Source organism: Pollicipes pollicipes, unplaced genomic scaffold (genome assembly GCF_011947565.3).
Source record: "Pollicipes pollicipes isolate AB1234 unplaced genomic scaffold, Ppol_2.1 Scaffold_4295;HRSCAF=5057_pilon_pilon_pilon, whole genome shotgun sequence".
Lineage (NCBI taxonomy): Eukaryota > Metazoa > Arthropoda > Thecostraca > Pollicipedomorpha > Pollicipedidae > Pollicipes > Pollicipes pollicipes.
Genome location: NW_023596461.1, coordinates 29,209,593 through 29,230,655, shown reverse-complemented (window position 1 = coordinate 29,230,655; position 21,063 = coordinate 29,209,593). Strand labels below are relative to the sequence as shown.

Sequence of the window (21,063 nt, the reverse complement as noted above, 5' to 3'; positions counted from 1 at the left end):
CTGCTGGGGACGACGATCCGCTGTCCGCAGACGACCAGGTCACCGTCTACCGCCAGCCGATCTCGCATGTTCCAGTATGGTCAAACTTGCGGGTCTGCTTCGGACTTGTGGTCGGGGAAGCCAGACAGCACGGCTTCTTTGAAGGCCAAAATCTCAGGATCGCGCTCTGAAGCCACTTGCACCGCCGACAGCGCCGTGCCCTCGAACGGTGATGCAGCTGTCCCATCTCCGTCGGTGCTGGTCACAGCATGGATCACCATGCTGGAGAGCTGGCAGGAGATCTCCTTTCCGGTAGTCTCGTCATCTCCAGTGGGCTTCTCGACCGGGTGCCTCGATGGGGCGTCAGGAATGGCGTGCAGCTTCCCCTGCCTCCATACTGCCACGAAGTTGTAGGGCGCCAGGCGCTCCCGCAGGCGTTGGAGACAAGGATTGGTAATATCCTGTGGACTCTTCCCGTTCAGAATGGGGATGAGTGGCCGGTGATCGGTAGCGACTTCAAACTTCTGCAATCCTTGCAGGTGGATGGCGCACTTCTTCATGGCCCAGACGATGGCCAACATCTCGACTTCCATCACGGCGTACCTCGTCTCTGTGTCTGTCAGGAAGCGTGATCCACACTGGATCAGGCGCCAGTTTCCTGCTTCATCTTGCTGCTTGAGACAAAAACCGAGGCCCTTCAGACGTGCTGCGTCTGTCTCAAGGACCGTCCTCCTATTCGGGTCGAAGAAACCCAGAACCGGCGGCTTTACCAGCACCGTCTTGACCTCGTTGAAGGCCTTGGTGTGCTCTTCCATCCACAGCCATGCGTTCCTTGGACGGAGGAGCTGACGCAGCGGCTCTGCGGCGCGCGCTACGTCTGGAGAGAACGCTCCCATCTGATGGACCAGGCCGAGGAAGGACCTGAGATCCGTCAGACACTCCGGCTGTGGGAAATTGGAGACCGCCGCCGTCTTCTTACTGTCCGGCGCGTAGCCACTGGTTTCGACTGTGAAGCCACAGAAGTCGACTGATTCCGCCGCGAAGACACACTTCTTCGGGTTGAGAGTGATTCCGTTGTCTTCACAGCGGGTTGGGATGTTCCAGACGTGCCGAAGATGGTCGTTGTAGTCGGAGTCCCATGCGATGACGTCATCGATGACCTTGCAAGTCCGTGGCACGTCTCCCAGGGCTTAGTCGCCTCTCTGGTCGTAGACGTCACCAGAGGAGACCAGTCCCATGACCGCCCTCCGGAACCGGAACCGTCCCCACGGCCCTATGAAGGTGGTGAGGTCCTTGTCCTCCTCTCTGATGGGGATCTGATGATAGCCGGCCTTTGCGTCGAGCTTGGTGAAGAATCTGGCCTCTGTGCCGATGGATGCCACCGCGTCGTGCGTGCTTCTCAAGGGATGCACGGGTCTCTTTACAAACTTGTTCAGCCTGGTGAAGTCGACAGTCAGGCGACATCCAGACACCGCTCCGCTCTCTGACGTCTTGGGCACTGGCACCAGAGGATGGCACCAGAGCGTCGGATGATCCACTGGCTCGATGACTTCCTTCCGTATCATGTCGTCAAGCTGCTCCCGTACCCCATCACGCCAACAGAACGGGATGGCGCGAGGGGCGTGGGTCGCGAACGGGACGGCATCTTCCGTGAGCTCGATCTTCATTTTTCCGCCAGCCATCTCCCGCAGGGGACCTGAAGCATCAAACACCCGCGGGAAGGCGGCCTTCATTTGACTGAAGTGCTCCTGTCTCTCGTGGAGCGGCGGTACTCCGCGAGATGCCGCTCCCACCGTCTTGGGATTCCACCGTGGCGGCATCTTCTGCGTCGTTGTCTTCACACATCGGTTATCTCGTGCTGAAGATATATGGTCGTCATCGGCTTCCCCCCGGTCGACATCCTCTTCAGCAGCAACTCCAGCAGCATCTCCAACAGCATCTCCAGCAGCTGCAGTCATCGTCATCGCCTTTATCTGCTGAGGGTAGTTCTCGGGAAGAATGCCGAGCTTGATGTTGTCGTGCCACGAGGGCAACGGGCCATTCAGCATCTTCACGACCGCCGCCTCCACGGTGTGTTGAACTCGCCCGAGCCGGAGTGTGAGGCTGCAGGTGCCGAAACACTGCACCTCCCTGCTGTCCGCGCTGAGCAGCCTGGTTGTCGGTGGTGTCAGATTGCTCTGCCTGATGCCGAACCTCTCGGCATACCGCAGTGACACAGCCGACGTCTCAGCTCCGGTGTCGAGCGTCCAGTAGGTCGTTGCCGTTCCTCCTCCGTCCGGTCGATGAAGCTGCAGCTCGACCCGTGGCGAACAGCGCACCGAGACGCCTCGTACACGGACGTCGGGAACCCGTCTGACGCCCTGGGCCGACGCTGTCGTCACCTGCTGCACGACCTGGACGGGCGACTGGACTCGTGAACCGCTTCGGCGGTCCTGACGGCGCCGACTGTTGCTCCTGCGGCGCCTCTGTGGTTCAGCATGCTGGCGCCGGCAAACAGCCACGAAGTGTCCCTGCTCCTGGCAGTGAAAGCGTGGGCGCCCAGCCGCCGGACACCTCTGCTCATCCCGGTGAGCCGCTGTGCCGCAGCGAGCGCACTTCTCTCCAGACTTCACCGCTGACGACGATCGCTTATCCCGCTGGTATCTAGATAGCTTGGCCATCGATGACGTCACCGGCTGCCGGATGGCTGACGTGCTGCTGCTGGCGTTCTCAGACACACGGCAGATGTGGGCTGCCGACTGCAGCGTCAGCTCCGGCATCTCCAGCATCCGGCGCCTGGCGTCTTCATCTTGAACGCCGGCCACCAGCCGGTCTCGGGGCCGGTCATCGGTGCAAAATGTGCAGAAGTCGCGGAATGACGCTGTCTCCCTCAGCGTGCAGAGAAACTCGTCGAATGTCTCGCCCTGCTGCTGCACGCGCGTGTTGAAGTCACGACGATCGATGATGATGTTGCGCTGGCGACGTAGATGATGCTGCATGTCCATGACGATCTCGCCGATCGTCGCGCCCGTCGACTGAGGCAGCCCGAATCGGACAACCCTGACCCAGTCGTCACCCAGCAGCGCGAGCAAAGCAGCCCTCTGCTCCGCTTGGGGTAGGTCGTCCTGGCCCACGAGTAGACGGTAGCCGTCAAACTTGTTTCTCCACGCCTCAAACTCCTTCAACGAAGCAGACGCAGTGAGCCGCGGGGCCGGTGTCGCCGCTGCAGGGAGCCGCGACCGTGACCTCGCCCGGTCGGGCTCACGGTCGTCCCGGTCACCGCCCACCGGGTCATAGCCGGCCGGCACGCACCGCACGTGCCCTGGGGCGGGCGGCTGGGGTCCTCGCAGCACCGGGCCCGGACCGGCTACGCCGCTGTCACCGCTCGGCCGACCGGCCGGGCCGGGCGGCAGAGGCGTACGCAGCGCCGGGCCGGAGTGGGTCACGCCGCCTTCGCCACTCGTGTGACCGGCCGGGGTGAGCGGATCCTGCCCCGGAGTGATCGGCCCGCCGTGACCTCTCTGGGAACCCGCTAAGCTGGGTGGCAGCGGCGCACGCAGCGTCGGGTCGCCGTCACCTCTCTGATGACCTGTCGGGCTGGACAGATCCTGCCCCGAGGCGGGCAGCAGAGGCGCACGCTGAGCGGGCACGCCGCCATCGCCACCAGTCGCGCGGTCGTCGCCTGTTGAATGCTGCGCTGACGATGGGCCCATCCACTCCAGAAGCTGGATGAGGCGCTCCTCCCGCTGCTGCGATGCCTCCATCTGAACAGGTCGGTTGAACAGGTCGATCAGGAGCCGCATTTCCGACGGCTTCTGCTCCCCGCCCCCGTTGCTGGAGACGCTGCTCATCCTGTCGCCGGATGCCGTAACAGCACAATCACTATCACAAGCACGTCGTATCTGTCCACTCACTGACGCTTACCAACGCCGATCACCGCAGTCCACACGTTACAGACCGACACGTTACTGTACACAAGTCACAGACGGACCGCGCCATGTTATGTTCTCGGTCCGTGCTCTGTCGGTACACGGCTTGGCGGAGCGTCCACACACGGCGGATCCGGGCTTAGAGCTGTATTGCCTCAAATCAGGCGGGGGGGGGGGGGGGGGGCAGCACCAGCGCCGCCACGTGGACAACCTGACTGGTGGCAGCAGTTTCCCTTCAGAACATTACAGGGGCGACGCCACAGGCTTTTAGTATGAGGAGGCGTGGGGGGGGGGGCAGGATTTTCAAGGGGCCTCCTGGACAAAATGGGGCCTTATAACAGGGCGGAGGAAAGTTCTTGGGCAGTGTCGTATTCGACAGGAAAGGGCACCGAGGGCATGCACCCCTGTATCAGACTGTTATCAAAAATCCTACCCAATTAAAAAATGTTGATACATACAAAAGCGGAATGGGGGTTGTCTAATTATTCAGCATAGTACCTCGGTAACCTAAAACAGGGCCTTCCGATGCCTAGAGGGGCTCTTAACCCAGACCAGGAGGCCTTTGGTTTACGAAGGGGCTCTCAAAATCTAGCCAAGGGCTTCATAATCGCAAAACAGGGTATTATGTTTCTAAACCGCGGTTATCTGATGCGTGACGAGGCCTCCTGTTCCAGAAATGGGACCTCCTGAATACAGATGGTGCCTCCTAGCCCAGAACACGGCCACCTCGTTAATGGCGGGGCCTCCCGAGCCAGCAAAGGGGCTCCACTTACACAAAACGGGGCCTTCTGATCTAGAACATGGGCTACCGCATTCTTAAAGGTGGTCTCATTATCCAGATAACGGACCTCTTAATGCCAAATAGGGTCTGCTGACCCACATTTTTGTCTGTCTGGCGCAGTAATGTTGACCATCTTGATCTTAATTTTCATAATATACGGGTAGTTACGATACCTTTAGTTTGGGAAAAGGGGCCCCCAAAAAATTGAGGGGGAGGGGGACAAAGCATGCTTTTGGTCCCTGCCGGCAGGCAAGAGCTGATGCTGCTCCTTTCCCGCTCCCCCTCCCCTCTGCTGCACTGCCCCTGATCCAGGTGACCGTTTCACAGATGTTTGCCACCATGCTCCGTCCACGCCTAGTTACCGGCCCGTGGCACGCGTCGTTTCATTTCTAGTGCCGGTTGTGAAGTCTCGATGGCGCCAGATTCACGAGTATTATCTTTCGCGCTGTCGGAGATGTCTGCGAATGGCGTCGACGTTCGGTGAACACACCGGAAGCCTCGGCCCGTATGCCAATCGGCTGACCTTCTTGAGTCCAGTCCTGCAACGCGGCGAGTGAGTACAAACAAGAAATTACTTGTCTTGAAAGCATTAGCTTTAACCACAAGTTTCTGCACAGTGCGTAATCTTCTCGCTCGGGAAGCTAGACGGTAGAACCCATTGTAATTTCTCAGACTCGGGTATCATAACGGATTTCAAGTCTCTGTATCGGAAATTGCAACATGCCATGATACGATGGTTCGCTGGCTTACATGTTCAGTTATGCAGCTCTGATATGCCCAGCTGTGCAGCTCTTATATGCTCAGTTGTGCAACTGTTCAGCTATTATATGACCAGCCGCTCAGTTGTTCAGCTCTTACATCCTCAGCTGTTCAACCGTGCAGCTCTTGCATGCTCAGCCGCTCAGCTGTGCAGCTTTTACATACTCAGCTGTGCAGCTGTGCAGCTGTTCAGCTGTTCAGCTGTAGAGCTCTTGCATGCTCAGCCGTTCAGCTGTGCAACTCTTGCATTTTCAGCCGTTCAGCTGAGCGGCTCTTTGTATGAGTAACTGCCGGAGCAGGTGGTTACAGATCCTTCATCCTGACGGACAGTGCGGCCACAGGCATGAAGCCCATTGTTGTTGCTCGCTACTGTATATACCAGGACGGACGGTGATGATGCACACCAGGACGGTAGTCTTTTTAAGCTCTTTGTAAACAACGGTTTACATTAACGTACCACGGTTGTTTTGGGTCACGATGAAGTGTATATCCAAGACTTACATTTTGACCGATACACGCTTTTTCAGAACAAGTTCTCCTTCTTCGACCAGTTCAGCCTCGATCCCGGGATGGTTCAGGCTTGTGAGTGACGGGTCATCGTTTGAATCACATGAACCGACAACTGAATACAACCTGACGATTGAACCGCCGTCGATAAAGGATCAAATGCCCTTCGTCATCGGCACCGGGCATACAGTGAATGCAGACCAGGCTCGTCAGTAAGGGACGCGGAGCGGGACGCAGGCTCCCCTGCCTGCCTCAGTTCCCTTCGTCATCGGCACCGGGCACACAGTGAATGCAGACCAGGCTCGTCAGCAAGGGACGCGGAGCGGGACGCAGGCTCCCCTGCAGGTGTCGGCGATGTCGCCGGCGAAAGCCCCTCCGTGGATCGTTCCACAAGCTGGTCTGCATAACGGCCTGCAAGATGAGGAATGCTCCTCCCCGAGCCAGCTGCGGGAGCCGGCCACCAGCCGCCTGGACAGCCCGGGCAGAGTCTACAACTTCTGCATGTACCTGGGCTCCGAGTTGAGGCTCCGCTCGGAACAGAAGCAGAGGCTGATCCGCAGGAAGATACCGGATGTGCTGGAAGAAACCGAGTGAGGAGAAGCGAGCTCTAGGCTGTTCTGTCCGGTGCACATCGCCCGACCCATGCGGGATAGGGCGGTGTTTTGAGTACTTATTCAGAGGACTTCTTGGGTTTGATAACTGTGGATTCCATTACGCCGTAACCGCTTGGTCGATAACGTGACCATGGGCAGCCACTCAACTTGTCGTTTGTCAATTCATGGCGCATTGCTTAACGCTTTCGCTTGCCTGATTTTGTTCCAGTCACAAGATAAGAATGTTTTCATAGCTTGCATGACCACTAATACATGTGTATTAATACATCTTTCTTCTCGAGATGCGCATATGTGAGCAATGCAACGGAAATGAATACTCCGTTCCTCACAGTCAGCCTCTGAATGAGCTGCGCCATGCATGTCAACACTCGAAGTATGAGTGCTCTATGGCGGATATATATATATATATATATATATATATATATATATACATATATATATATGCACATTCTATGTATATGTGCATATATATACATATATATACATATATATATATATATATATATATGCATATTCTATGTATATATGCATATATATATATATATATATATATATATATATATATATGCATATATGTATTTGTCCAATCCGGGTTACGACAGATGAAGTATAGTAGCTGGTTACAAAATAGGCCAGTCCATTGTGGCTCAACCGCGGCACCAGGAAGTGAGGCGGCGCGGCTTAAACTGCGCAGCACCGTGGCTGACACTTTGAGGATGTGTGTCCGCCGGGGACGCTGTTGCTGCGCTGAGTTAGCAATTATACTGGCTTCCGTATCCGCTCGCGTCCGCACGCCCCGTGGGCATGCAAAGCTCGCGGCTCGCGACTCAGGCTTCGAACGGCATGGGGAACGCGACCTGCAGCGTGCGTGTTTGAATGTGAGGTTTCGATTCTCACGCCTACTGCTCTTTCGATCCATAACTCGACACGTGCGCTGTCTGTTCGTTGCATCAGGTACCATTCATGCTTTGACGGCTCATGGGGCCTGTGTCATGTGACGGTATGCACTGCATTTGTCGCTGCCGTACGTCTGAGGGGACGCAATCTGGCGGCGGTCCGGAAAACAATTATATTTGTTTGCCATTACTGTGAATGGGTTTTCACAGGCCCTATCGAGCGCGATCATCTATGAATGGTGAATTGGCTCTGACTTGGTGGTGAACGTTTTGGGCTTGCTTTGCCTAGAGTAAGCATGTATTGTGCGTGGAATGTCGCCGAGGATTGTATGCTATTTTGGGTCATAAATGTTAGTCACATTGCAGTCACGTATCGCTGCAGCACGCATAATGAGCCGCATAATGAGGTAGCGGTACAGAACCTGGCAATGCAGTTGGGCTGCGCCGATTTTCCTAAAGTGTCCCAGCAAGGAGACGTGGGAACGTTTCTCTCAGTGTCACAATGCCGTCCCAAAACTTGCGTGCGATTCACACAGTCCTATATTAGGGTTCCTATATTCAGAATTGGCACTATTGTCGAATGCGGTTTGACAGGCCACAGCAGCCATTGTTAGTCAACCTCAAGAACAGGCGTGCTTCTGACGGCGGTGAGCACCGCTTTGGTGCGCTCTCCGCTCCGCTGGTGCGGAGAAGCATCGATCAAACACAGCTGCGGTGCCGAACCATGACTGATCAAACACAGCTGCGGTGCCGAACCGTAACTGATCAAACACAGCTGCGGTGTCGGACCGTTACTGATCAAACACGGCTGCGGTGTCGGACCGTGACTGATCAAACACAGCTGCGGTGTCGGACCGTTTCTGATCAAACACAGCTGCGGTGTCGGACCGTTACTGATCAAACACAGCTGCGGTGTCGGACCGTTACTGATCAAACACAGCTGCGGTGTCGGACCGTTACTGATCAAACACAGCTGCGGTGTCGGACCGTGACTGATCAAACACAGCTGCGGTGTCGGACCGTTACTGATCAAACACAGCTGCGGTGTCGGACCGTTACTGATCAAACACAGCTCCGGTGCCGAACCGTAACTGATCAAACACAGCTGCGGTGTCGGACCGTTACTGATCGAACACAGCTGCGGTGTCGGACCGCTACTGATCAAACACAGCTGCGATGTCGGACCGTAACTGATCAAATACAGTTGCGGTGTCTGATCATAACTCAAGCTGTGCTCACAGGGGCGACGTATTTAGGATATTCTGGCGTAGAACAAAACAGAAAATGATCGGAAACCAACATGTTTCAGGGAACAAATATTTAACTTACTTTTCGAACATAACGACATGTGAGAAGCTGGACATCACAGTAATCATTCGAACAATCGTGTAAGGAACCAAACAATACTTCTGTGAAAATTTTGGCATGAAGCACAGTCACGAGCATTTGCAGAGGCGCCCGGCACGTGCCCGCTCACGAATGTGCCGCACTCGCACCACTTGTGAACAACAACATCGCTGTGATCATCATAACAACCAGCTATTGCACCGCGAGCGAGGGGTTCCGTTGCGGGCCGTGGGCTGGATGACGCCCCTCCCGCCCCCCCCCCCCCCCCCCCCCCCAGCTAAAGAGCAGCCCACGTTCACGTTCACTATGGTGACGTGTCCGGGAAGACAGCATGGGGAGTTGTGGAAGTCGCGCTCGGGTGCCACGCACAACACAACATTCGCGAAGCTGATGATGAGACACACGTTCGGAGTCAATGGCAACGCACTCAAGTCAAAACGACCTCGCTCGTGGCGTGATGACCGCTGTCGCTCTCGTTCTACGATCCATAGAAACATTCACACACGAAACCTAACACGCTATGAAAAATGATCCCGACATTAGTCCCACTATGCACCGGAGCATCGTAGAGATCCGCTGTGTATTTTCTTGCGCATGTTTGTTAAGTTTACGCCAGAAATAATGAGCAGAAGCGGAAACTTGAGTGACATTGCAAATATGTGTCAAAACCACGTCCCTAGGGTTATGGATGGTTCATCCTACATCTTGATACATCCTTGGTACTCATGGCCAGCCAAAGATTCCGTAACACTACCATTTCAACTCAGCGAATGCAATACATTTTCACGACGGCACCGAAGACAGAACAAACAAGCGCTGAAATGGCCGACATTGACCTCACATGGAAACATGTCGAGCTCATAGTCGACGCTTGGCCGCTTAGTCAATAGATGTGCCGACCGTGCTCTTGGTTCTTCCGCAGGCCAACAAGCACATTACGGGATCGATATGAAAAACTACCCATGGAACTTTCTAGAAGTACAGATAGAATTTTGCATGATTAGACGCTACGAGAGATCTAGCACGCCGTACAAGAACCTGCCCATGCCCGAGCTGTCATGGTAGCAGCCCGTAACAACGCACGGCAGTACAGGGCTTTCAAAGGTGTGTTTTCTCACAGCTGAGAAGACACCACGACACGTTTGTCGCATGAGATCACAGGGTTGTCGCACACAGAGGGTATGAATTGCAGCTTGCCCGGCGAAACAGTTATTCCTATGGCCACCCCACACCGGCTTGGTTTGCACCACCGATTGGTCAACTAGAGCTATCTACGCCATCCGGACGGTACACCAGCGACGTCTGGCGTCGGCGCAGTGACGTCACCTTCACTCGGCGCAGACGGCCTTCAGTTCGGTGAACACGTCGGTGAAAAACCTCGGGTCGGAGTTGATTTTCAGCATATCGGCGCTGAGGAGGCCGATCATGTCGACGCAGCGGTCCCAGAAGCGGTCGCGGTTGGACTCAACCAGGAACGGCTTCAGCGGGTACGAGATCTGGCGGGTCGAAGTGAGGTAGCGGTGAGCGATCATTCCGGACAATGGTCCCAGCAGGTGGCGCATTCAGACCTATGTACGAGGTATACGGTCACACTAGGTACCTGCACAAGGACAGACAATGCACGAAAAGCGCATCACGAATGTTGTAATGGACTAAATGGAAAACTGCTATTCTGACTAATTTCACAGGGTCAAAGAAATATTTCGCTTTCAATCACCAGCACTTGGTGACAGCTCCACATCATTGTTGACACCGGGGCACTGAACCGAGCACGAAACAATGAACCGTGCATGACACAGATGGTACCAGTCGAGTCTGGCCATCGTTCGAGCACGGATCGGATCTTACCAAGCGATCCCAGGCAGCCAGCGTCGGCGCGCAGCATTCGCATCTGGCGGGCATCTAACGGCAGACTACGTGCCATATGACGTCTGTGTATCGATTTGGGGGCGCCACATCGGTGTGTTCTACATCTAGCGCCGACCTCGGTACTGGGTGAGTGGCGCTATACCCACAGCACCGAGTGGGATCTAATCCCAACTAGCAGCTGAGTTCGCGGGACCGTGATCTAAGCACTGCTCGAACAGACCAGTGCTTTACTGAATCAGGGAGCAGCAATTCCGATAAATCTTCTGCGGAAACCGACGTAAGCGAGTCAGGCTTGAAGCTTGCTAACACAGCGATTCGGCTAGTTTCGGTGGCAAATTTTATAGAAGCAGTTTTGAAAGCTACTGGCGTCGTGCGTCGTGTGAAAAACAAACACGCAACCTTGGGCATGCGCACCAACAGTGCCGTGTGCGAGGCAATCCACAGGACACCCCCGATGACCAAGTACGGACTCGGTGAGTCTAAGTCTGGAGAGACCCAGTCGCGCGGGAGTTCGGTAAAGCGCAGGGTCCGTCGCTGGTCACGTGGGTCTTCAGGTTGGTAGGTATGCTCGTATATTCGTAGTGAAAAATGCGTATTTCAGTAAGCAGTTGTGTGTTGAGCATGCCCTCCGGGCTGATAGTGTAAAATGCACGTGGATGGTTGGTGGAAAATGACGATGATTGGGGATACATGAGTTGTGGGATGAAGCACGTTAGTGTTTCCATTCATAACGTTTGGTACCAGATGAAACTCATCCAGCTTTTACTGCGTGTTTCCTCAAAAGAATTGAAGGCATGCATTTGTGTTGCTTTCTGAGAGGCATTTATATTACACTCAGACCTTTTTTCTACTGTAAGAGAGCCCACGTCAGAAAGCTCATTGTCGGTGAAAGACGCCTGTGAAGGATGATCCTGAAGATGTGTTTCGTAATTTTGACCGAAATAGTTTCGTGCAATGCTGCCGTCTCTCAATGGCGACAATATGTGTCACCAGCCCACCAAGCAGTGCATTGTTGAGCTCGCCAATTTCTCAACAAATGCGACCGAGTACCCAATTCAGCGATGCCATTGCAATGCTCCCATTAAACGCTGTACAGCGCATACATTTGAAAGCCTCACCTCGTTCCCCATATAGGAGTAGGAGAGATAGAGACTGGTCAGCACGACGGCCTGCAGTTCCTGCTCTGACGTCACTTCTGACGTCACCACCTCCCGCACCAGTAGGTAGACGAACACCACGTTTGCAGGGTTCACGAAGGAGATGTCCTGCAAAGAGAATTCGTCGTGATGAGAAGCGATTGCGAGGGGGAATCATTGGTGATGCTCATTTCTGTGGCGTGATCACACTGTGTATTCGCGGTGCGTGCCGGACTGGGTGAAGTCCCTTTTGATGCCCGCAGAATTAAACTTTTGAAGACTATTTTGACGCTCTGGATTGAAGACACTACGCGGACGCGCACCTCCTGCTAGTCCGCTCGCCAGCCGAACCCGGGGCTTGCGCTGCTTTCCCTGACAAAGCATCAGGTGCCATCGCTCAGAGGCATCGATGGCTAGGCGGCAGACGTGGCATTCCAGGGACGCCTTTACAGGGCGACTGAAAGTGGTTTAATACCGCTTTTGCTCGTGTTTTTGATGCTTACTTTTTCATTTATCAATGGTTGAGGTGCTCTTTTTATCTGGATACTTACTGGGAATTGAAAAATGCTTCGCTACACCTGTCAACACCTGTGACATTAGCCTTCATCTGGGGCATGTAACTCTTACCTGAAAAGCGAGCTTTATGCCTAGTTGCATTCAAACGGGCTGACGCTAATAATCTACTTCGACTGTTTTCGTAGCATGTATTGCGTTTGAAAAGTTTGCACGATTAAGTTTGGGGAGAAATGAAGGCATGCCACTCTCGGTTTAAAATATCAGGCGTGTCCATTAAGTAATCGAATTTTGCATCATTGTAATATTGCAATGTTGCGGGTGACAAAACCCCCATGAAGACAATTTTCTGTCAGTACGGGTATACATGGCGTGGGGACAAGTGGGATGAGTTGTAGCACGTCCAAGTGATATCAGGGTGATGTATGGTAAATCTATGCAACTGATCCTTGTTGTGGAGCCACCAACAATGAGAGTGGTGAAAGTTATATTCAGCCCGTGTGCGCCACTCAGCTGACTTGCAGCAGATCCCTCTACCTTTCAGTGCGCTTCCGTTCGTATACGTGCACTTGTCTTGGGGCTAGCGCGCCAATTCTTTTTTGCAGGATGTTGAAAACTGTCGCGATAGGTGTATGTGTGCGTTTGAGTGGTTAAGGACTGAACATTTACATCACCTATGTAGCTCCATCATTCCCCCTCGAACAACCACATCCGATGTGGCAGTTGTAAAAGAAACACTTAATAAAGGGGCTGAATAGGGGCTGAATAAAGGGACAACAGACTTGTCATGTAACAATCATGACAAATTACGAACCACAGACGAGGGCATGGGGTTTACATCTCGTAAGGCATTCAGCTTGCCTGCGATGCAAATCGCTCGATGAAAAAAGCGTAAGCACAACTTCCCCACGATGTGATCCAACTTATTCCGGGTTGGGGCTGGCTGTCTCATTTGGTGTTTATTCAGAACTCATTCACCAAAAAAAAAAAAAAAACGGAAGCGTGCTCTCTAAAAGTTTCACCTACTTAGTTACAGCTGTCTGGAGAAATAAGACTTTTAGACCCTTCCTCAGTAGTTGAAGCAGGAGGGAGTTCGGAGCAAAAACTGATACAATCTCCCAACTCTCCCCTATGCTAAATTACGGAAGATACGAAATGGGAGTGGCATGCAGAGCAAGTCCAGTTTGTTGGATGGTTCTGAAAATCAGGTGGCCGAGCTGTCAGGTAACTTACGGCCGGCCTGTCGTCTTCTAAAATTATCGAATGTTGACATCATCGAACGTTGCATCGGAGGTTTTTGGCGACCGGCAACGTAGGCAACCTGCTCTGCCTCTCGTCTTCTTGAGGGAATGTCAGTCGCATTTTAGAAGTGGCATTATTACATCAAACGAGGCACAAGCCGCTTTGTGAGGTATCAAATGCTACCACTCGCGCATTTACGTCTGAACCGCATTTAGCGCTCATTTGAATTTTATGAGACTTCATTTTCGAACCTCCAGGTATCGTACAAAATTGTGTAAGATGCCATAATCGGTGTAATCCAAGAGAAAAGCATTTAAAAATCATTTTATTTACCACTGACATTAAAATAATAACTCTGTTGTTAATATTATTAGTATTATGGCGCATGCTTGGCCTTATACCGTATTCATTTTTGATTTATGTAATGCACAAATTACTTGATTGTAATGATTTCGCATTACTTGATTGATTGATAATGCATTACTTTATTGTAATGAATTCGGCATTTTTTGCATTTTTCGCAAACCCGCATGACGTATGGATGTTTCAGAACAAACTCCTTTGAAAACTACCTGTTTCGAAACAAGGTCCATAAGAAGCAGTCAGGAATGATAATAACCATGTGAATGTTCGTGCCCATTAGGAGTATACAGTAAGCATCAATGTGCCGACGAAGTATTCCAATGCTTAGTCCTACGTTTAGTCCGAAGTTAAGCCCAGCCCGAAAAATATATTGCTGCAAGTTGAAATCCCTCGTGATAAAAGTCGCTGTATATTGCGGGAGTCATTCCATTTAATCTGACCACACATGTGTAAATGGCGCGTGCGTGTCGAGGTTGTCCCGATGCGAGACGGCCATTTCTGCTGTGTTATGCGGTCTTGTCTGAGTCTGTACCAGTAGCTGTTGAGCGCCCAGGAAATCTTCTGCGGAAACCGACGTAAGCGAGCCAGACTTGAAGCTTGCTAACGCAGCGATTCGGCTAGTTTCGGTGGCAAATTTTATAGAAGCAGTTTTGAAAGCTACTTGCGTCGTGCGCCCAGTATGACGTCAGCGCTGCCAAATCATCGCGCCGGACACGTCGACAGTGATCTGATGTTTTTTGTTTTCCATTGTGTGACCGGACAGGTGTATCGCCGACAGCCTATTGTCGCAGACACAGTCATGCACCGCGCGTCGCCCCGCTTTTCATTCGCCGTTTGACTGCTGTATGCGGGGTAGTATGCATGCCACACATTGATTCTCACGTCTCCTTAATGAACATTCTGGTTCTGTAATTCATTTCCTTTTAGGAAGGCCTTTTTCGTTCTTATGTGTAGGGCTATGCCTTCCTCTGCAGGATGTCACAACAACCCTCCGTGAAAAACTTGCGAGGCTGATCACGACCGTCTAATGTGCGCCATTCAGAAGTTTTTTTTTTCCCTAAGCTTACGGACAGGGTTGTTTGCTCCAGAGGTAAAACAAAACTCAGAAGGCGAAGTTTAGCTCCATAGATCTTTGCGTGCGAAAAGATACAAAACGGTGCTTTGCACTTTGCAGCATTTGAAGGAATGTGATACCAAATTTTGTACTGGAACGGCATGGAGACGAAACATTTCAGATGACTTAGGGCGTTTCAACAGGCCAGGTTCAACGGGATGTCATATGCTTTTCATGGAGACAAACACCGCCTGAGCCCCATCAAGACTCCTAAATGCATCATCAAACATTACGTAGGCACTGGTGGATCGTATGTGTTGAGTACCGTTCGCCTACCTTGCGCCAGTGTTTTTTTGTCGTTGAAATTTTAGCCAGTCCCCCCAGGCCCACAAGATCCCAAGCTACCCACACTATTGACATAGCGAACCATTATCGACATAACATCATGGCATCATGCCCCATCATCATCATCACGCAAAGCAAGCCTTCATATAAACAACCAGCTCGTGAGCGCGCCACACGTCATGATATGGCTGCGCGTAACCAGCAATCAGCCTGCTAGCCAGCTTCGACAGATTCTATGCATTAGCTGAGGTGCCAGTGTAACCAGCAATCAGCCTGCTGGCCAGCTTCGACAGACCCTGCGCATTACCTGAGGTGCCATCGTAACCAGCAATCAGCCTGCTGGCCAGCTTCGACAGACCCTGCGCATTACCTGAGGTGCCAGCGTAACCAGCAATCAGCCTGCTAGCCAGCTTCGACAGATTCTGTGCATTAGCTGAGCTGCCAGCGTAAACATGATTCGTCTGCACGTGTCGGACGGCATCGGCACCGCATATTGGCGTGGCAACTGGGTCAAGGTCAGAGACGCGCTGGCGCAGACAGGAGCGGGTACATAGATCACGTGCCCCCTCTCCACCGCCTTTTAGGTCCCTGTGTGAGGGTGCAAAGGGCTGAATAGAGGTTATTTGAAGGAGCCCCGGCCTAAAGGGCCGGGCTGTCAAAGGCCAGTCAGAGGGTTCTTTGCGCCGATCCGGGACCCCGTGAGTCGAAAGAGCCTTTATGTCGGTCAGGCATCACCAGTACCAGTCAACCCCCGGTTCGTCTTGGTCCTTGGGGTTCCTGGCTTTCCCAAGCAGGGACAAGGCCAGTGCCTGCGATTTACATTGGTCGGGGCAGTGAGCCCATGAGGGCCTCCTGCGATAAGTAGGGGCCCTTCCGGTGGCTTCTGCATTGTTCAATTTAAAGAAGGAAAAACAAAGATAAATTGTGCGTAAAACGTACTTAAAGCACACATCGTGCACCCTCGCAATCAAGAGGGGGCATATCCAGTGATTCAGAGGCTCTTTGTCAACCTTGTGCCCTACCCCTTACCATGACTGGCTGCGCCCATGTAAAAGCGTGACGGTGCCTCTGCGCGGCGCGAATGACCATCTCTCTCACGCAATGGTAATTGGGTTTAAGAAGACGAAGAACACCCGATACCAACTCAGGTCATCCAACAGAGTCGGCTTTACCCGATAGTTCTGCTATCTTGTATTCCCACTGTGGTGTGCTCTTGGTTTGCCGTCCATGTGGCGCACTGCTGAAGTCAGCGGTATGCTTACAGACGATCGCACCCAACAGGGCCGGGGAACCCCAAACTGGGGAATACACTTTGTGATGTTACGGAAATCGCGGTCACTCAGCCTCCCCCGTGCCCCTTTGTTGTTATCATCAACTGCCCGCCGAACAGGGCCGCCCTGAAGGCTGGTGATCGGAACGCCTTGAGACACGTGCCTGAGCGCGCCCCTGTTCGCCCGCCGGCAGAACGACCGGAGCCCCAGCTCCAGCCTGTGCTCACCTGCCAGCCCCAGCTCCAGCCTCTGCTCACCTGCCAGCCCCAGCTCCAGCCTGTGCTCACCTGCCAGCCCTGCAGCAGCAGGCTGCGGTCGACCGTGCGCAGCCACATGATCGCATCGCCCGCCTGGAAGTCGGTCAGGTGGGCGCAGCGCCGCTGCAGGAAGAGCCCCAGACAGCGCAGCAGCTCGGACGTCGACGCCTGGATGACGGTGCGCCTGCCAGGGCTGACGGCGCCGGCCGCCTGCGTCAGCACGGCCCGCGGCAGGCGCTCGGCCCGCAGAGCGCCGCCGCCGCCCAACCGCACCACGTCCAGGCCCCCCACTGACGGCCGCCGCGCGCCATAGCAGCACGACCCTTTCTGGATGTTGCGGTTGTTGTCGACGAGTGGGTGGACGGCGTCGAGCGGTGGGCGCAGTGTCAAGATACTCTTGACGCGGCCCTGGTTCGAATCGAGCTTCTTCTTATTGGAGGCGGAGAAGCGCTTCCAGCTGAGCGCCTGGATGAAATTGGAGTGCTTCTTGAGCCCCTTGTCGGCCGGTGGCGGGTCCAGTAGCACGCTGGCGTTCTCGTTGGTGACGAGGCGCTCGCGGCGCGGCAGGTGGTACATGGTGTCGAAGGCGGCCGGCCCCAACGTCGGGCAGGGGCCGGGCGCGCGCGCTTCTCGTGGGGGCTGAAGGACAGCACGGTGCCCATCGCAGTGCCAGGCGGACCTTCACGGATTTCAGCCGTCTAGCACGGGCGGAGAGAACCAGCTGCCTGCCAGCGGATACCGAGGCTCATGCGCGCCCTCCAGACGGCGCGCACCGCGACGTCGGACCAACGCAGCACCGGCGCACCGGCGGTCCCCGCGCGAAAATCGCCGACGGAGCGGGGAGGCGACGACGGGCGCCGCCGACTCCCCGGCCGCATCGATTGTACGGTCCGCGCCGACGCATTGACCAGTTGCCATGACGACGGCGGCCGGCCAGACTTGAGTCGCCGCTGCATCGATTTTGCAACGGCCGAAGCGGGCGGCCGCCCCGCCGAAAGATTTGATTGGGTGTTCTGCGTCTGATCTCGCGCGGAAGCGAGAGGCGGTGCTGCTGCATCTACTGGGCATGGATATTACTATTGGGGAGAGCGAGGGGGAAGGCCCGTGAGGGTTTTCTATGATGACTGGGCCCGGTACTGCGAATCACGGCTCATGGGTTACGAAGCATCAAAGTTGCGCTCGATGCGAGCTTCGCTTGGAAACAGCTAAACCATGTGTCAATAATTCAGATTTAGATTCAGATGTGCATAGATCCAGGACCCGCAACCATGGTGGCCCTCCACCGGGCACGTCAATAGATGGTAAAACGATGGGAATGAAAACCGCGGCATCACTTACACGAGGCGCAAAGTGCGCACATGTACATTCGGACTTTTAGTGGTTTTTAGAAGGGATGCACGGATCAAATCTCCACTGAATGATGTTGAATGCGGATCAATATCGGCATGGCTCAGTATGGTGACTCCTCTGATTCACCGCCGGTGTTTGCCAGTTTCAATTAGAGAACGTGGCTGTGTTATGCAGTTTGCGGCTCGGATGCTGTAGTTGTGTACCTCGTTGGCTACTGGAACGATGGTTCCCGCTATGTACTTGGTAGTAAAAGTCCTGACAGTTCTAAGCATTATACAGTGGTAAGTATGGAGATGGTAGTGAGCATACAAAAGTCGCATCAGCACGGAATGTCCAGACAAAAAAGATAAAACTGAAAGGAAGTGTCCCTCCATATTTGTGTGGGGTTTTGAACTAAGAGATCCATTTTGGGATTATTCAGTGCAGCTCACAGCACGCCCGTTTTAAGACCTAAAATCCTTCGGTGTCTGAGCTTGACCCCCGCAAAGTTTTGCAGAACATTCCGTGCGGACTATATCAAGGTCACTGAGGCATGTATGACGCCATAAAAACGTCAAACGAATAATCCCGTCTCATTGGCCGTGTAGTGCTCAGGATCAAGCAAATTATGATCGTCAAATCACCCGAGTTTGCAGAATGTCAACATGATATCTGACAGCAGCGGACTGCAGTTAACCCTCAAGCCATGCAATGGGTTCATTTTATGCCACATAATACAGGACTTTGGGTATTGAAACTAGTTATGGCGCAAATAAGACTAGGATTGGAATAGCTTAATAATAGCGCCGTAATTGACTGTTTAAATGCACGTAACCAATATAAAATCACGGAACAAATATGCAAGAAGACCGCGAGAAGGCGCTAAAGCACGTGCACATAATGATATTTGGGTTCGGCGAACACACGCCAATTAACGCGCCATTTCTCGTCCAGTTGTAGTAGTGTAGGGGATTCAGCCCGATGACATCCGCCACGATGACAATTTCGCAAGGCCAGTTCGGCAACGATTCTGATGTCATAGAAACGTTTCATGACGTAATCAAACGATGACGCATCGAGCAGCATATCTGCTAAAAAGAGAAACTTTGTTGTCTAGAAATGTCTTTTTGCACTTCATAGCGTAACATTAGCTGATGCGCATTAATGCATTATCCAATACAACTTTCAGAAGCAAGTCTCAGAAACAAAAACCGCGACGTCCGGCATTCTAGTCTCGGTAGGATACACGGCGTCGGTCTCGCGTCTAACCGTAGGCAGCAGCCAGTGGACGGACGAAAATAAAACCGTATCTGAGAGAAGCACCTTTGATCGTGTTAGGACTTCAGTTGCTGCGCTCAGTAGGCGGTCCGGGAGAATTTGGCAGGTGCTATTTTAGCGTTTATAACGCAGCGAATGGAGGCTGGAATCTGGTAGTTGATGTGAAAAACAAATGTAGGCTGTCTTTTCTTGGTGTTGCTGTAACGGGCAATTTGTTTAGTGGGTAAATGCCAATTGCAACGTGAAATATACGCTTTGTCTCATATGTGGATTGCATAAATGATTTCCAAAGACTTCGAGACAGCATTACTTTACGAGTGTCGCTCCCGCGCGCCCCGCGCCCGCCACCTGGTGTTTTCTGCAGTGGCGCACGCCTGCTGTGTGCACAGAAACTGCATCCATGCTCACTGCTCTTATTGTGAGCGAGCCCCTGAGATTGTGAGCGCGTAGGATCAAGGCGATTTTTTACGATTTATTTGGCTAGTTGGTTCTGCTCAAAGAACTTGACGATTGTGACTATCTTAACTTATAAAAAAAGACCGAGGAGGACGAGCGGGGGGACAGAAAGAGAAGAAAATTAAGAGAAACACGCGGTAGGAGAGATGGAAGAAGAAAGAAGAAGGATAAGACAGGACGGGGGAAGTAGCAGTGGGGTTAGACCCCCACATATGATAAAGCTGGGGCCCCACCGGCAATTTGGCCAGTATGCTTTGTGCACGCAAAAAAGACGTGGTGTCTAGCAACTCATTCCAGTTTCAGGCCAGATGACAAAGACGGGCCCGGCACGATGAAGATGACAACACAGGCAAGGACAGCCACCTCCACCATCACCGTTAACGTTTTCAGGCAACCATAGGTTGGACTTCTTCATTTTTCGTAAGTTGTTAAGTGCATTTGCGAGGAACATCATACACATAGATGAGACAGCGGTAATAGTCTTATTCCTCGGAGAAAACCAGGAGAATGAAGATATAGATGCGTTGATATTTTGGCAACATATTTTTATCGAAACGAATAGCGGGAGCGAACTCAAAATTCATTGCTGCTCTTTACCGTGACAATTGACAATGAAAAATATGCCTATCCCTTTCATGTTACAGGTAGCAGACAATCCTTTACTGATTTAAGGATAGCATATAAGAATGTAAGGTGTCCGTGCCGTGCAATATCCTCTGGTTCCTAGCTGAGATTTGGCATGTTTTAGTTCAGGACGAACAATCGTGTGCTTGCTGCTTAGAAATAACAAAAGTAAACTCTGTGCCGATTTTGCAACAAGTTTGATAACTAACACTGCGTGCTATTCCTTTCAACACACTGAAATGGTCTTAATTTCTATGGGGTGTGCTGCGTTTCATGTTACCATTTTCACTTGAGTCATATGACCCCCTGACACAACATTGTTAGTAATGATTGTCTCGCGATTCAGCCCATGAAATTTACAAGGAATTCATGACTCAAAGCAACATTTTCTTTTTTAATGAATCACTTAAGCTCACGACTCATCCCGAAATAATTGGCCCATGAGTCGATTTATGATCCAGCTCGAGTAAAAAACAAGCCTGGTGATCAGGAGCAAGGACTGACCTCCGAACATCACAGCATCCATTGGTCGGGG

At 52.8% G+C, this 21,063-nt stretch overlaps 2 protein-coding genes and 1 long non-coding RNA gene across 3 annotated transcripts; 1 reads left to right on the top strand and 2 right to left on the bottom strand.

Moving 5' to 3' along the window:
* Positions 1 to 1,169: 1,169 nt before the first annotated feature.
* Positions 1,170 to 2,963, bottom strand: LOC119097409 (uncharacterized). Its single transcript, XM_037220451.1, has 2 exons — positions 2,671 to 2,963; positions 1,170 to 2,172 (listed from the first exon to the last, which is right to left on the bottom strand). Exons 1-2 carry the CDS (start codon positions 2,961 to 2,963, stop codon positions 1,170 to 1,172), a joined length of 1,296 nt encoding a protein of 431 aa, XP_037076346.1.
* A 566-nt stretch (positions 2,964 to 3,529) lies between these two features.
* On the top strand, positions 3,530 to 6,746 carry LOC119096975 (uncharacterized). The gene is made up of 3 exons (XR_005094110.1): positions 3,530 to 3,730; positions 5,062 to 5,221; positions 5,955 to 6,746. It is a non-coding gene; the product is annotated as an uncharacterized LOC119096975 (long non-coding RNA).
* Positions 6,747 to 9,067: 2,321 nt separating this feature from the next.
* LOC119097064 (cyclin-dependent kinase 5 activator 1) lies at positions 9,068 to 17,661 on the bottom strand. The gene is made up of 3 exons (XM_037220096.1): positions 16,872 to 17,661; positions 11,779 to 11,925; positions 9,068 to 10,287 (listed from the first exon to the last, which is right to left on the bottom strand). The coding sequence occupies exons 1-3, from the start codon at positions 17,415 to 17,417 to the stop codon at positions 10,120 to 10,122; spliced, it is 861 nt and encodes a 286-aa protein (XP_037075991.1). The 5' UTR covers positions 17,418 to 17,661; the 3' UTR covers positions 9,068 to 10,119.
* Between the last annotated feature and the right edge of the window lie 3,402 nt (positions 17,662 to 21,063).

Excerpts from the sequence above, each read along its gene's own strand:
- LOC119097409 (XM_037220451.1), bottom strand. The coding sequence starts at position 2,963 with ATGGACATGCAGCATCATCTACGTCGCCAGCGCAACATCATCATCGAT. Across the intron at positions 2,173-2,670 it reads GAGAACGCCAGCAGCAGCAC|GTTCGGCATCAGGCAGAGCA; the intron begins GTCAGCCATCCG and ends GTATGCCGAGAG.
- LOC119097064 (XM_037220096.1), bottom strand. The coding sequence starts at position 17,417 with ATGTACCACCTGCCGCGCCGCGAGCGCCTCGTCACCAACGAGAACGCC. Across the intron at positions 11,926-16,871 it reads TGCTGCTGCAGGGCTGGCAG|GACATCTCCTTCGTGAACCC; the intron begins GTGAGCACAGGC and ends TTCTCTTTGCAG. Across the intron at positions 10,288-11,778 it reads ACTCCTATATGGGGAACGAG|ATCTCGTACCCGCTGAAGCC; the intron begins GTGAGGCTTTCA and ends TCGACCCGCCAG.